The 15,190-nt window shown below is 33.3% G+C and overlaps 2 protein-coding genes across 2 annotated transcripts; both read right to left on the reverse strand.

Moving 5' to 3' along the window:
• Positions 1 to 503: 503 nt before the first annotated feature.
• LOC112943048 (transmembrane emp24 domain-containing protein 11-like) lies at positions 504 to 4,500 on the reverse strand. The gene is made up of 5 exons (XM_026034140.1): positions 4,305 to 4,500; positions 3,295 to 3,395; positions 2,357 to 2,482; positions 1,000 to 1,146; positions 504 to 668 (listed from the first exon to the last, which is right to left on the reverse strand). Exons 1-5 carry the CDS (start codon positions 4,432 to 4,434, stop codon positions 519 to 521), a joined length of 654 nt encoding a protein of 217 aa, XP_025889925.1. The 5' UTR covers positions 4,435 to 4,500; the 3' UTR covers positions 504 to 518.
• Positions 4,501 to 8,376: 3,876 nt separating this feature from the next.
• Positions 8,377 to 14,163, reverse strand: SPON2 (spondin 2). The gene is made up of 6 exons (XM_026034195.1): positions 13,988 to 14,163; positions 12,961 to 13,186; positions 12,394 to 12,617; positions 11,952 to 12,143; positions 10,770 to 10,944; positions 8,377 to 8,680 (listed from the first exon to the last, which is right to left on the reverse strand). Exons 2-6 carry the CDS (start codon positions 13,181 to 13,183, stop codon positions 8,502 to 8,504), a joined length of 993 nt encoding a protein of 330 aa, XP_025889980.1. The 5' UTR covers positions 13,184 to 13,186; positions 13,988 to 14,163; the 3' UTR covers positions 8,377 to 8,501.
• Positions 14,164 to 15,190: the final 1,027 nt, after the last annotated feature.

Below are 15,190 nucleotides of genomic sequence, written 5' to 3' on the forward strand. Positions count from 1 at the left end.
ATAACCAAGTGCGGGCTCCACCGCTACCCAGAACTAGTAATATTTTAAAAGAAAACACTCACAATTATATTTGATGAAAAGCTAGGTGTTACACATGCAGAAGAGCATTAGGACACTCTCCAAATTAATCTCCACAAGTTGTTTCTCAGCCTAGCATCCAAATCCTGATGAGCCTGAAGAGTTGTTCGTGCCAGTACAGAAGCAGAAATGAGTAGGATGCTTTGAAATATAGGAATCAGATACTGTGATACTGATGGGGAAGGCAGAGGTAGAATAAAGGCAGAGGTAGAAGATGAGTTTTTCTTTTTCTCAGATAGAAACTTTCTTACACACTAGATTTTATCTGACTGTTTTTTATTCCAGAGGTTATTTTCCTAATTCAAAGATAGTGAATTTTTAGTGAAGATTTGCATTCTAAAGAATGCAAATAATCTGTTTGTGTTTAATATCTTATTAATTCAAATATAAGGCATTTAATTATGTACATTTTTTGAATCTATGCATTTACTTTATAACATTTAAACAAGCTTCTTAGCTATAAAGAAGTCTTTGAGAGATTTGATTTGCCAGATTCCAACAGAGATAAGGATTAACGTCTGTAGGATAGCCCACCACAAAATATTACTATTGGTTTCTTCACTTATCTTCCGAAAGTTCTCTTCACGTTCCTGATAAGAGAGAAAAAGCATAGTTATCACTTTACAGCATGTGTTTCTTTCATGCTGTTAGCCTAGTAACTAAACATCGATCCCTCCACTATGTGGCAGTGAACAAAAACTCTTCATTATGATAAAAATGAAAGTTTATTCTTCTTATCAATGAGGTTGTCAGATTTGCTTATCAAAACTCACATGGACTTTTTTTTGGTCAAATATTAATAGTCTTTTTATCAGTGAATGGAAACTAATACTGTAATTAAATAATAAACCTTATAATACTTTATAAAATAAATAATTCTTTGTGCACAGTTTCTTAACATTTCAACTAGAGAATACATACTCTTTCATAGTTTTGTTCTCTGGATATGTGATGAATTTGCTCAAGCAGATGTCCCAGTTTAACGCTAACTTCATTTACTTTGTCTTTGGCTTGAGCAACGACTTCATCCAGAAAATGTTCTCCAACTCTGATGTCTAAATGAATACGCTGTGAACATAAAAAATATTCTCATGACTGAAGTCATGAATGCAATATTTTCCTTTTTCTTTTTTGCATTTTTAAACTGGACAAATAATGCTTTTTAGTGCTGACTGTTATTCTTCTCTTCTGTATTTTTTAAATGGATGGAGCAAAACTATTTGTGAATTCTAAAAGAGATCTAGCCAATGATATGTAAAATGACACTAATGCATCACCCATCACCATCCATACTAAATAAAAATGTTCTACTATATGCTCAGAATTATACTGATGATTTGTAGTTATATATGATCAATCAATACAACTTTATGTTCCTTATTCTCTCCAGCTGGTGCACTTAAAAAAATCATTAGTAGAACATAAAAGTGCCTTTGCAAGGAGAGTGGTTAAATTTCAACTCATTTTCACAAGACCTATTTTTTTCTGTGTAACAGTACCTTTACAGTATGGTTAATAAATATTAACCATACTCAGTTCTGTGTCATTTACATGCTTCCAAAATGTACATCTAGGATGATATTTAGTTTAACTCACTTCGCAGTTTTACAAGATGTTTATATCTAGGTGGTTATCTAACCCATTTTAATAGTCACTGATAGAAAAGACAAGTTTTTCTCATGCGTTTTAGTCAATTACCTTTTGAGAAAAGGCCTATACAAAACAATTTAATACAATATTTATGAAATTGTTTGCTGATATAGAAGCCATGGTATCACCTTTGATGGCCTTTTTTTTTCAAAATCTGCTTTAAAACCAACTTCATTGGCAGACAATATCAAAAATGGTAATATATTCTTAACTTGAATATCTGTCAAAACTTAAATGCTAAATTTTCTGAAAGAATTCAATCAAAGATACTGTGATAAGTGCTTTTTCAACAGTATTTGTCTTGGTCAATCTTATGCATCTATCTTTTCTGAACCAGATGGCTGTTGGTATTGATAAGAATCTTTTCATATTCAAAGCACTGTACAAACATTAAGTCAATCTATAGTTATTAGTTTTGCCTCCTTAATCTTGATTTCTTAGATATTACAACAGAGTCTCTTTATCTCTTCATCTGCACAGCTCCAGATTTATCTTCCATAACCACTGGGAAATGTTGAATTATCTTCTAGAAGTTGAACCAAATTGAGTTCTAATCTCATTTTTTTAAACACTGTTGTTTGTACACAATGGATACTATTACAAAAAAAAAAAAAAGAATTACACTTACCAGTTTACTTCCTGCAAATGCCATAAGTCTTGTGGAGTTAGACTGTAAACAGATGATATGTTCTCCAGACATGTAGGATGTAAAAGAAAATGTTGCTTGTGGCCCATACAGTTTTTTCAATAGTACCTGTAATTTAGGTATTATGTATATTGACTGTTTATTTAAGTTCTATGTATAAAACAATCAAAAAAATACTGTGCATTTCATGTAAGAATGCTAAATTGATTCCTCTCTTGAAAATTGTAAATTAATCTGAACTTCTGAATAGATTTATAAAGTAATAAAAAACTTAAGCTCACAACACCAAAATAACAAAATGAATTTGCACAGCAGACAAAATCCAATGTTCTCTAGAATAGGCATTTAAAGTTTAAAAATTGCTACCTTATTTAGACCCAGAAATAAATAGTTTTTGGTAAAAAAAAAAAGTCAATTTCTCATCGCAATGCAGGAAATTACTGTGATTGGTTACTATTTGCAGTGTCATAGTTAACTTCACTTTTGCAGTTTAATTTATTTTTAACCTTTCTTTCAGCTGCATAAATACTTTTTGTGAATTACCATTTAAATCTGATGTGTTTTCTCATTTGTTTCATAAGTTTTTTAATGACATTATTTTTCGAATCTAGTAGTAATGTAAAAAGTATTGTGAAGATAAATAAAATAAAATAAAATAAAATAAAATAAAATAAAATAAAATAAAATAAAATAAAATAAAATAAAATAAAATTCTAAAACCACACAAATAATTGCCATTTGTATTTTTTTTTCGATGGTAGCCATAAGGTGCTTGCCATTTCAACATCAAAATATTTAATTAGTTGATATACTGTGAATTTATGTTTTACAAAGAAGTGTCCATATTTTTAGATAGTGTTGCCTTCCAGTGCCGAAGGGCAATATATAAACCCTATAAACATTCATAATAACAAATCTACCTCATCAGTAGGAGCTGTGACAGTCACAAACATTCCCAAACCAGGAGCGGACTCAAGAAAGTCTTGTTCATGTATATCCCACCGTTGTACTTTGTAATTCCCTAAATAAAAACATAGATATATATCTTTTAAATAAAAAAAAATAGATTAATCATAAACATCATTACTTCTTCTTAGCAAATATATTAATATGAAAGATTAATAACAAAACTTGATGAGTATTTTGTGGAATTACCTCTAAAAAATGTTCAGACATTTTATAAGACAATGGAAAATTAATTGAAGTTTATAATAGAATAGATTTTTTCCTAAAATCCTATAAAAATGGTTGATTGACAAATAAGACTTTTTGATTACCCCTAATGCTCTGGCAAGATTAACATCCTGAAGGATAGTTGAGACCTCCAAGAGAGGGTGTGTATATTGTGCCCAAATTCCATTTTTAAGATCGCCTTTTGCATGGATCCCAGTGTTTGTAAAAGCTGGTTACCTACTTGCTTTGAATGTTCTCTTTCAATCTTACCTTTCCGATATAGTAAAAAGAATTAAATGATCTTATGATATCCCAAGTGGAATGGTACTTTGGTGCATGCTGAGTTCCTTCTTCACAGCTAGTGTTAAGCAAAAATGGCTCTCTCCCACTCATGGGGAAAATCATCTTACAGAAATTTTGCCATGAATAAGTAAATCAATTAGAATATATAGAAGTACATGTTGAAATAACAATTCCACTGCTATAAAATTAGAAGAAAATCTTTTCCTTAATCAAGTTAAGGATAGGGAAAACTTGCACTGATAAGTTACATTTCTTTAAGTGTAATGTGTACACACAATATATGATGAGAGTACAACCAGTCCCAGCTGCAGGAGGCTATTTTTATCGTGTCCGCTTTCTTATCACCACAGTTTCAGCATATTTAGCAACCACAGATTTTCTTGTTACATTCCAAGATATTTTCATTATTGCATATTTAAATCATCATATAGTAATAGTAATGACAAGTACCTACCAATTACCAAGGTGTCACTGGGAACATCCTCAATTATACATTTCTCTTCTCTTTCCCCACTATGAAAATACAAAGCAGGTGAGAAAGAAATCCAAAAGTTCATAAGAAATCCTATTAATTGGCTTTTCATGATTTTTATGTATCCCAGTTGTACTGAATTTGAAGATAACTATTTACAAACGTATGTAGTCCTGTAGCTGCTCCTTGTTTGCTGCTTATCAGGGTGTTTTTGAGAGAAGAAAAAAGCTGTGAGAAAAGACAGCTGGTGGTTACACATTTAGAAACAACTACAGTATGTTCCACAGAATGAGATAACAGGAAAAAATATAATATGTCTTATTGCAAGGAAGTCTTGATTCTTTGCCAACATCTGGATCAAAAATTTTTCTGTATGTATAGAGGAACATGGAACTGAAAAGCAGCTCCCAGGTACTTGAGCTCTGTCCCCTAGATTACTGTAAAAAAACTACCTGGGCTCTCTCTTTCTATCAGTTGCTCATATTTCAACTTAAAATGAATTTTTCTTGTATCTCCCATTTATTATGGCTGGTTATTCCAGAGGTTCACTCCTCTGTTATTTAGAGATTTTGTAATTTTGTGATTTTGTAATTTGGAATTTTAATTTATTGGAAATATATCTACCTATGAAAAAAAGACTGTGGACTACATAAAATGGCTGAAAAAATATATGAAGAAGAAAGTCAAAAGAACCTAGTTAATAAAAAAACTGAAACAATGTGACACAATATAGCAGGAAAATTTGGAATTAACACTTTATCTAAATAAGATTTTTTTTTTACTTTATAATATTTTTTTTCTTAGATACTCCATAACAAATTATCTAAAGAAAGTTACAGTACAATTCAAACAACGATGGTGGAATTATTGCCCTCTCTACTATCACAAAGGCAATAATCTGTTGATGCCTGAGTGATTCTCACCCTTTAACCTGAGATACCTGTGTCTGAGAAGCTGATCCTGAGGATATATAACCATTTTCCAGTAGGGAACACCCATCTTTGGGATCATTGCCCTATTCAGATGCTTGTTGTACTCCTCCATGGGAAACACCCTCTCTTTGCTGGACTTCTAGCAGCACTTCTTTTGCTTGAATGGGCAGGGAGCTGGGTTGTCTTTTGTGGTTTGCATTTGTATAACTGTGATTTGCTGAGCTGCACAAGTTGCATCCTCAACACTACCTGCAGACCAAAGGATCAGGACTGACCCTTTCCCCTTACTGTTCAACACCTCCGTTTTCTTCTTTCACCTACTTCATAAAATGCCACATTTGCCTTTATTGCAAATATAACCATGTATTTTCTAGTTATATTCCATAAGTTATGGTCACCTGATAAAATTCCCACTGATGTCAGTTTGTAATGCCCTTGGTAGTTAATAGTTAACAGCTGATAGTTAGTCTTGGAAACTAAGCAAAGTCAGGTTTGGAACTGGTTTTGTCGCTTGACTTTAAAATCTGTGAACTCAATTTCTGACTCCACAAGATGTATTGCCTAGTAAAGTGTTAGACATTGACTCTGGTTTTAGTTGGCTACATTTATATTAGTAAATAAAACCATGTGCCTCTCCTTATCCATTTCTGAGCAGTCCTTTTGAGAAGCAGAGATGCTACTAGTGCTCAAAGCCATAGAATTGGCTCCATCCTACAAGACCATTTCTTTCCTTGTCTCAAGGAGGAAGGGTGGAGAATGACTCATCCTCTATTAATCTATAGTAGCTCTAACTGGATTATTGCATATCTGAAAAGAAGCAGTCATTCATGTTTATTGGCCTTCCCTGCATCTGCTATCTAAAAAGCCATCCCAGTAAAACTGTTTTTGTCTAACACTGGCCTAGAGTTACAAACATTATCAATTCAATCAGAATTGATAGCCAAGAGCCTTTGACGCTAACTCTTATTATAAACACTAATTATTACTAGTAACAGATCACACTAGTCCCTTTTGGATCCTGGGCTACCTGCAAAGTATAGTCTGATTTTCCCCAATCAATGAACACTAAGCTGCCTCCCTGGATGTTTTGCAGTGAAGCCACAGCCTAGAGGAAATCGCAAATGTAGACATCACTTCAGCTGTCAGATGAGCTTTGATGTATTCACAGCCAATCGCCCTTAAATTTCTTTTAAAGCACTGGACAATTTGTTCTCAGTAGTCAAGTGCCCTCTTACACTCTAGAAACTGAATTTTCTATTCATAATTTCTGTAAGACCCCTATTCAAATCTGTGGTAACTTTTTTGCCGCTACACTTACCTCTAATAGTGTCTTCCATCACTGCAACAGCATCTGCCCATATAGCTGATTCTTCTTCCTACATAACATTCTTCTTGCTAAAAAAACCCATCTTTACAGATCAAATCTATGTTCCTTTCTGAAGTGTTTTCTGAGATTTGTTTAAGCTAGAAATGAATTTACCTATTTCCTTCCCTAAATCTAGTCTGGCTAGGGCCGACGTATCTTGTCTGCCAGACATCTGTAACAATGGATATAATGGAAATTGAAAGAAGGGCTCTGCTCTCAGACCAGCAACTTGGAAACTGAGTCAATAAGAAACTTTTCCATATTTATAAAAGAAAAGAAAGTTGTTTATCACTAACTGGAGTTTCTTGAATGTGTTGGCCTTTTGCATATCATTTCCACTGAAAAGCTTAAGTGAAACAGTTTTGCAGAACAGGCAACAATGGAAATCTGAAGAATGCAAGCCATGTAGCAGTACTAGCTAAAATTTCCTGTTCTTAGCTCTAACAGCTGTATGTTCCTCGGTGTTTGTAGACTGGCTTACATTAAGCTGATAAAGTTTGAATACTCTTGGGACTTTGCAAGATTTATCCCCTGAAATAAAATACAGAGAACAGTTTAAATGCTTCTACCCTAAGATAATACACCGGGTCCCTTGACATGTATAATAAAGTTTTTGGTATTTGATATATTTCACAATGAACCTACACAGGCCGGTATCTCTCATTCAGTGTACTGTATATTCATAAAACTGGAGTTTGCTACAATAAAAGCTTTGTTAGCTGACAGCATTTTCCAGTCATTTTTTTTTTTTTTTTTTGAAAGCCTGTTCCTAGCTTGTAGCCAAGGCTGTGAGTCACATGCTACTTTCTTTTTACAAAAAAATAATTGTTTCAGCATTAAAAGTTGCAGGCTGGAGCAGTTTCTGAAATATTTTATTTATTTCTAGTTAAGTATAGTTTAGTTTCAGATAACTTTAAGACTTCTGTAGTTTTCTGTGTACAAAGATCCTGATGACACAAATAATAACAAACACATGTAAAGAAACATGGACACATTTATTGCATATACAATAAGAATGATATAATTTATGTTGTGGTCAGCAGTGTTAACTTCCTACTGATTATTTTGGAACAGTTGTCTAATGAGGGATTCACATCAGCAATTAGTCATTTTTTAAATCACGTCTAAACACCATAAATTATGTTTACAATTTTTCTACTAGTATCCAAACTTCAGATTTCTGCTTGTAACTTTCTTGGCTTAGTGTCCTTATGGTAGATATTGTTCTCATTTTTGAGAAGAAGGAAAAAAAACCCCTCCACTTTCATGCATTCATAAAACTCCAGATACATTTCTTTCATTACCTTATTGTCATAATGATACTGCAAACATCTGATTAATTATCACTCTGAGTAATGTAGGTAGTTTCTGAAGTAATGCACATTAGATATGTTTAGAAAGACAACAAAAACGCCAATAAATTACAATAAACATAATTTAGAGAAAAAAATTAGACTTCTACGTATAAATAGCTTTAAATCAACAAATTATAGCACTTAAGAACATATTAGTTTAGATTTTATGATTGAAAGATTTCTTATATGTGAGCTACAATCTTTCCAAATGTCTTCTATTCTGCCACTAGAGGGTACTCCAAGAACTTACAGTATATTTATAACATGGCTTTATTTTGTCTTTTTTTGGTTTGTAAATGATCAAGTGCTGTTGCTATACTAAACCTTAAGAATTTACACACACACATTGACAAAGTCTGGAGATAAAACAAAAACTTTCAAAGCCAGCCTAAAATACCTTCTTTTTTTTTTGCAGAAAAACAGTACAGCATACCTGAATTAGAAGGAACATCGACTGACATGTAGTTTAAATTTATTTAAACATATCCTACTTTTAAATTATCTAAGTTATTATCTACTCTTTCTTTCAGATACAATTATCTGGTTCACATCCTGTTTCTTCATCCAGATCTGGACAGGGAGTTCCATCATTGGCAGGATGAAGAAGTACAAAGCGTGTTCTGATCTTGGTCCCTGTTTTTCCACAGGAACCTCTGCACAGACCCCATGAAGACCATTGTGAAACCTCACAGTCCAGTGGTGTCTCTGCAATATGCACAATAAAAAGGTAACTTTACAGAAATTTGTGCTCAAGGCAAATACATAGTTGGCAGAGCATTAAGGAATGATGATTAAGTAGTGTCCTTTCTTAAACAACGATACATATGACATTAATAAAATCCATATGTTGTCTAATAAATAAAAACATATGTTTTCAGATCCTGAACTCATGGATATTGATTTTATTATTATTACAGACTGTTTGAGGTACTAAAGCAGTGATTATAGCTATTATATATTGAATTAAAATTATAAAATTCACATTGAAGAAAGGTATGTTTCCAATGACTGCATTTAAATGATTGCACTCAAAAACATTTACTGTCAATGTGATAATTCATTTGCTGTTGCATGGCTAACTAAAAACATCAGAATTAGAGCTTTTATGGATCTTGGATCTTTTATTTAGACTTGGACTTCTTCCTAGAAAGAGACTGTTCCTTAAGCTTATCAAATTCCATTTAACTCTTTCTCCAACTTGCTTCACAAATAATGAAAATCAAATTCTTTTATCATTTTACCATCTTGCTATTTTCTTGGTTTGTGCACTGCAGTTCTCATCGTCAACAAAGAAATCCTATACATATGTTTTTTTTTAAATAATGAAACGGCTTTTAATATACTTTTAATTTACTGCACCCAAAGAAGCCAGAAACTCTGAATTATGCCACATAATATATACTTGTATTGTAAACATCTCTCATGAAAATACAGATGCTTGTAACTTAGCAGGTTAAATAGCAGTATTGCTTGTCAGAAGAAATTGCATCAGTCCTGTTTATTACAGCATTAGGGGATAAAATAGCTGTGCACAAACCCAGCTCTAATTGGTGTACTGAATGTGTGACCTCTGTTATAAATTTCTGTCACTTTGCTTCCTCTTAAAATGGAACTAACCACTTCTGTTGCAGTCACTGATTCCTGTGCTTCTGGTGAGAGCCAGAGACATAGTTTGATCTCCAATAATTGAATCTGTCCTTCTGCCACTGAAATAAGTTTTTGAATAGCCTCATTTTCTGGTTAATACACAGTCAAGTGGGGATATATGATTAGGAATGGTTTTTGAAATACCATATTTTAAATGCATTGCTTTAAGTTTATATCCTAAGTAGGGCCAAACACTCTCGTTCCAATCTGCATAGAAAATGACCTTTATTTTACTGATTGTGAGGTGACTTTGGCATGGAGCTATTGACATGCAGTCTTCATTCTGGAGAAGCCATTCTAGGAACATGGCAGCTATTCTAGGAATGCCCTGGGGATTTAGCCCATTGCTCTCTCAAATAGGATTTGGGCTCTCAGTCTTCTTATTCTTAACCTTTTCTATTACATTAACATTTGCTTTATAAAAAGTCAATAGACAGATGTAAAGAGAATATCCAGGTAGACACCATCCATCTGCTGTCTTTCTCTCAGAAAACATTGTAACTGTTGATCTGGAAGTTTAAAAATTAAATTCAAGTTTAAATTTAAAATTAAACTACTGACTTGAGTCAGTAGTTTGTATGTCCTCCTACCTAAATAAAAGAGGTTATTTGCTAGATTTTTAACATCTAGCAAAAGAGAGAGAAAAAATCTTTTATATGTGAGTGTGTGTGTTGCTATCATAAATATGTCAAGGTCAATTAATAATTATTTCAATTCTTACTTCAAACCCTCTGACCTAGAAAGAGGCAACAATAATACTTCTTTTGCTCTACCATCATTCAAAAACCCATAGAGAATTATTTACTTCAAAATAAACAAAGATTTTAGGGATACCTGAATCTGATCAAATTTGTTTATTTCTCATAAAATTCTCAGATCTACATTGATACTAAAGCTTGAGTAACTCTCACTGTGGATTTAACCCAAACACATGTAGCTCAGATATGAAATTCATTCCTTCGTGTTTTTTTCTTTCATGTCAAATTGCTCATTTTATTTCCTGTGTATTAGTCTGGAAATTATCTCGGTGCATATAGAATATAAAAGTTAACCAACTATTTCATCCACATCACCTGCCAGATTTCCACATATTTTCTGAATCACTGGAAAAAACAGAATAGGGCATATCAAAATAATAATCACTCACCTGAGACAGAGTCTATTATTTCATTGCTTTTAGCTTGCAAATTAAAGTGAGAAAGAGGAAGACCCAGTTGATTTTTCTTTAATTTCACCATTGTCACTTGAGCAATAGGTGGCAAAATTTTGAGTTTGGGATAATAAAATGAATTTGCTGGGTGACTTGGAGAGGAACAAGTGATCTGTGAATGAAAAAGGGAACCTCAAATGAATTACATCATCACATTAAAAACATTATATTTGACACATTATGTGATACCTCTTGGCAAATAAAATGCACCAGTCCATGAATCCAAACTTCCAAAATTACTGCAGGTAATCTCAGATCCATGGTGCAAAATACTTTGGGATTAAATGATATTATTAAGTGTGCTATAGCAACTGTCATACGGATGCAGGAGGTCAAAAGTAGCTGGTTTCCAGATTCTCCATTTTTTTTTCCCCATTATTCATTGGCATGGCATTGGGCTGTAGAAAAGTTGAATTTAAAATGAAAAAGGATTGTGTGAATGCTTATAGTATTCAAAACCTCTGAATCCTCTGTTCTGCTTTCTACCACCATTAAATGACAAAAAGCAAGGTATGAGGTAAAGAGGATCTAGAGTGAGAAAAAGAGATTGCAAGTGCGAGGACTGCTGGAGCAGCAAAAATGTTCTTCCCTGCTTTCTCTTGGCTCCCTTCTAAGGGAGGGAAACCCAAATCAGGTTTCAGATTTCAGCAATTTTCTTTTTTTTTTTTTTTAAACCAAAAACACCCGCCTCACTTCAGTACATACAAGAGTTCTCTACTTTCCACTTTTCTCAGAGATTTGCTATATGTAAATATGTATCTTGTATATGTATATATGTATATGTATAAATATTTACATAGTTATGTCCTGGCTAGACTTTTGTGACTATTTTGCTTTCCTTATCACTTTAAGAGTCATTAAAAACCATCTTAAAAATTTCATGCTTTATATTAATAATTTTAAATCTAGGCCAAATTTTTATGATCTATCTACATTTACCTAAATGAATTTGAGATATAGAAAATAAAAATCATTATGTGCACTCCCAAATACTAAAATCAATATTACAATAAAGAGAGGCTACTGCATTAACTATAAAATAGTTAATCTCTTAAAGGGAGCACGTGAAATATAGAATGTGATGTGCTGTGATGTGATAGACCCTGCACATACACCTACCTCTGTAACTGTGTCCTGTGGAATAGTGGCAAAATTTGGGGAGGAAAATGTGAAACCACTGTCAGTTCCAGCATCATATGGAAATAGATCTACTGACACTTCTTCCATCCAGTGGTCTCCACCACAAAGATTTAGGCTGTCAATACCCACAAACCAGTCGGGGCTTGGCACAATTCGTACAACAAATGAAACCTAATGAAACAGAATGATGCATCTCACTTATTTTGAGAAGTTACAGTCATATTTATAATAGTTTTATTTTAGAATTTTCAAAAGTAATGCTTTTTTTTTTTACTCTTCTTCTTTACAAGAACAGTACAGAGCTCCTTGCATTTTGGCAGTAATTGCACTATATTGTTCTTCCCAATGAGAATTCAAATATTTAATTTTGTCTACTAGTGACACGAAATAAACCTTTAAAAACAATATGCTAATTACTTACTAAGGGATGTCTTGAATGCACTTCTAATTCAGTGGAGGTTTGTCCTGTACCACTGGGAATGGCAGGAGCAGAGAAGATTCCGTGCACACTCTGAATTTTCTCTCCAGCTTCTTCTATTTCCTTCATTAATACCCATGCTTCACCCTTTTCAGCAAAATCACGAACACCATTGCTGGCATATTCATTTTTTTTCCACATGCTGTAGTCAGAACTATGAGTAACACCTATTTGAGTGAATACATTGCATGACATAAAAGGCTGTTTTAGATTGTCCTTTGTTCTTCAACTTCTCTGTTTTATTTCTGAGGTTAAAAAAAAATGTGTATAAAAATGAGTGGACACGAAAACATTCAACTTATTACTGTTTATTTCAGCTGCAGCCAATTGAAAACAGAAGGCAAATGAAAACAGTTGCAGATTTTGAGAGCACTGAGGATACTGCAGTTTTTGCATTTCATTCCTAGTATCTCTCCCTATTGTCTTTCTTTTAGTTAAAAAAAAAAAAAAAGAAGATTCACAATATTCAAGAGATATGTCTGTTCTTAAAACTGGACAGATTTCACTTACCTAGCAATGATGACCACTGTGCTGGTGGCCTATAAAGTGGATACTGCTTAGGAAAAGCAGTCTGACTCCATTTCCCTGTAAAGATTATGCTGTATTTAGCAAGCTCCTCTGCTGCGCAAATAGAATCATCACCCACAGGCAAGCTGCTCGAGTAACCTAGAATTGTTACAAGCAATGTCCAGATAACTTTACAGGAGCAGTAGACAAACGTCAGGTTTTCCATTCCCTTCCACATGAAAAAAATGAAAAAAAAAAAAGAGATCGTTAGCCATATTAGTCACCCTAAACTCAAAACTGAATAACAGTTACCTAATAAAATGTAACATAGGGTAAGTTATAGCAAAAAGAAAGCCTATATCCAAAATACTGAATATTGTTATGCTTTTAAAAATATTATTATAATGCTTGCAGATTTGATATTTCCATGCTATATACAACAAATCTGCAACTCTACCTGGGACAAGTGTTACTAATGAAAATATAAATATCTTAACCTGGTTCATAGTACTACCTCAGAGACAATCTGTTTCTGATTTTCTTTGGAAATCTTGTTAGAGTCACATCTTGAATTAATTAGAGTAGCAACTGTTTCTGTGGAAAACATTAGTGGCATATTTATTCTTCTAAAGATTAAATTGCAGGTTACTTTGCCAAAAGAAATGATTTATTTTAAATTTGTGTTCTGAAAAGACTGTTTTATGGCATCACATTTAAAGTCAATACATTTCAAATACATATAAATTACTTGGCAGTTATAACTTATGCACTTAAAAAATACAATATAATTGTTTCAGATGGTAAACATTTATTAAAAATAATATTTTTAAGAGCTACTGCCATAGGTTATGCAAATTTTGGTTTTTGAATTAATATATTAATTGCATCAGACTGTTGAACTCAAGAAATTGTTTAAAATAACAGCCTTAAAAAGTTACTTTAAAATGCCTTTGTCCTTTGAGAAAACTGTACAAATGTAACTGAAATGCTAGCAATATATAAATTTGTTAAAAGAGCTGTAAATACTCACTATATATTTCCTCTGGAGCACTGGTAGGGGGAGAGCACCTGCTTTTGCTGGCAGCTGAGCTGGTCTGCAAGAGAAGACAGTAGGAGTCTTGCTATTTATGCCTGAAGAGGATCCCTTTGGTCCAACAATTATTGTAATCTTTAGACTTTCCAGGTTTGCAAAACGCGAGCCATCTTCTTGCTTGCAATCTTTTTGGATGGACTATCAGAAGTTTCCTGTTCGTCAGCTGGTTCAGGTTCCTATCAGAAGGCTGTAATGCCGAATACTCAAAACATTTAAAAAAACCCTTGAATTCTTACACACAGTTTGAGTTTTCTGGTGACTGCACAATTTTCTCTTCTTATTAATGCCTCTAAGCTATACAGATGAACTGACTCCAACCCTGAAATAGTCCTAGTGAATACTCTTTAAATGAGAAGCATGTTTTCTTGTAAATTTTATTGTCTGACAGATGCTCCTTCCAAACATTTACAGCGAGCTTGCTAACTCCCTCACACCATATGTATGTGTTCAAATAAAAGGGGTGAGGCAGCTAAAAAAGTCAGAGGGGAAAAAAAAAGTTGCAAGTTTCATAATTGCATATACTCACACAGACTGTGTCTCCTGCAAATATGAATTAATTTAAAGTAGTACAGTGTATATTTTTGTGTTCTGCAGTGCCGTATGCTGGATGATGAAAGGGCTCAGTAACACTGTGGTTTCTTTGGAAAGAGTGGTTTTGGGAAGCTCCAAGATTTTTCTTAGCTGTCTTCAGAGTAAAAACCCCAAATAAAAATCTTATTATTACAGCTAAATCGTACATCCTCTGTAACACAGTACACATACACATAAAATTATCTGCTAAAAATTATGCACAACACAATGACCCAATTAAGAAATAATGTTTAATATTTATTTTAGATTCTTTTTTTTTTCCTATTCCTTTTAAAACGCCCATAGGGAGAATTAGGGCTCGGTGCCATCCCTGTAAGATGAACAAACGCTATTGTAGCTGATCAACAAAGGAAGCAAGTTCAGAAGTTTAGCTTGCACCATGAGAGAAGTCTTGCATGGAGTCAGCTTTTGAAATTCTGAGGTAACTTAAGTGAGATCACTTAAGTACTTCCACAGACCTCTGATATCATGGTACCGCATATGCAAAAAAACAATTACTGCTCAGACAAAACTCCCAGGCTATCATATCTAAAATGATGTTTGCTTTTC

The sequence above is a fragment of the Nothoprocta perdicaria genome, unplaced genomic scaffold (assembly GCF_003342845.1).
Source record: "Nothoprocta perdicaria isolate Ctin4 unplaced genomic scaffold, notPer1 scaffold_14, whole genome shotgun sequence".
Lineage (NCBI taxonomy): Eukaryota > Metazoa > Chordata > Aves > Tinamiformes > Tinamidae > Nothoprocta > Nothoprocta perdicaria.

Excerpts from the sequence above, each read along its gene's own strand:
- LOC112943048 (XM_026034140.1), bottom strand. The coding sequence starts at position 4,434 with ATGAAAAGCCAATTAATAGGATTTCTTATGAACTTTTGGATTTCTTTC. Across the intron at positions 3,396-4,304 it reads CAGTGACACCTTGGTAATTG|GGAATTACAAAGTACAACGG; the intron begins GTAGGTACTTGT and ends GTTTTTATTTAG. Across the intron at positions 1,147-2,356 it reads CATTTGCAGGAAGTAAACTG|CGTATTCATTTAGACATCAG; the intron begins GTAAGTGTAATT and ends TTATGTTCACAG.
- SPON2 (XM_026034195.1), bottom strand. The coding sequence starts at position 13,183 with ATGGAAAACCTGACGTTTGTCTACTGCTCCTGTAAAGTTATCTGGACA. Across the intron at positions 12,618-12,960 it reads ACAGTGGTCATCATTGCTAG|GTGTTACTCATAGTTCTGAC; the intron begins GTAAGTGAAATC and ends TCACTCAAATAG. Across the intron at positions 12,144-12,393 it reads TGCATTCAAGACATCCCTTA|GTTTCATTTGTTGTACGAAT; the intron begins GTAAGTAATTAG and ends CTGTTTCATTAG.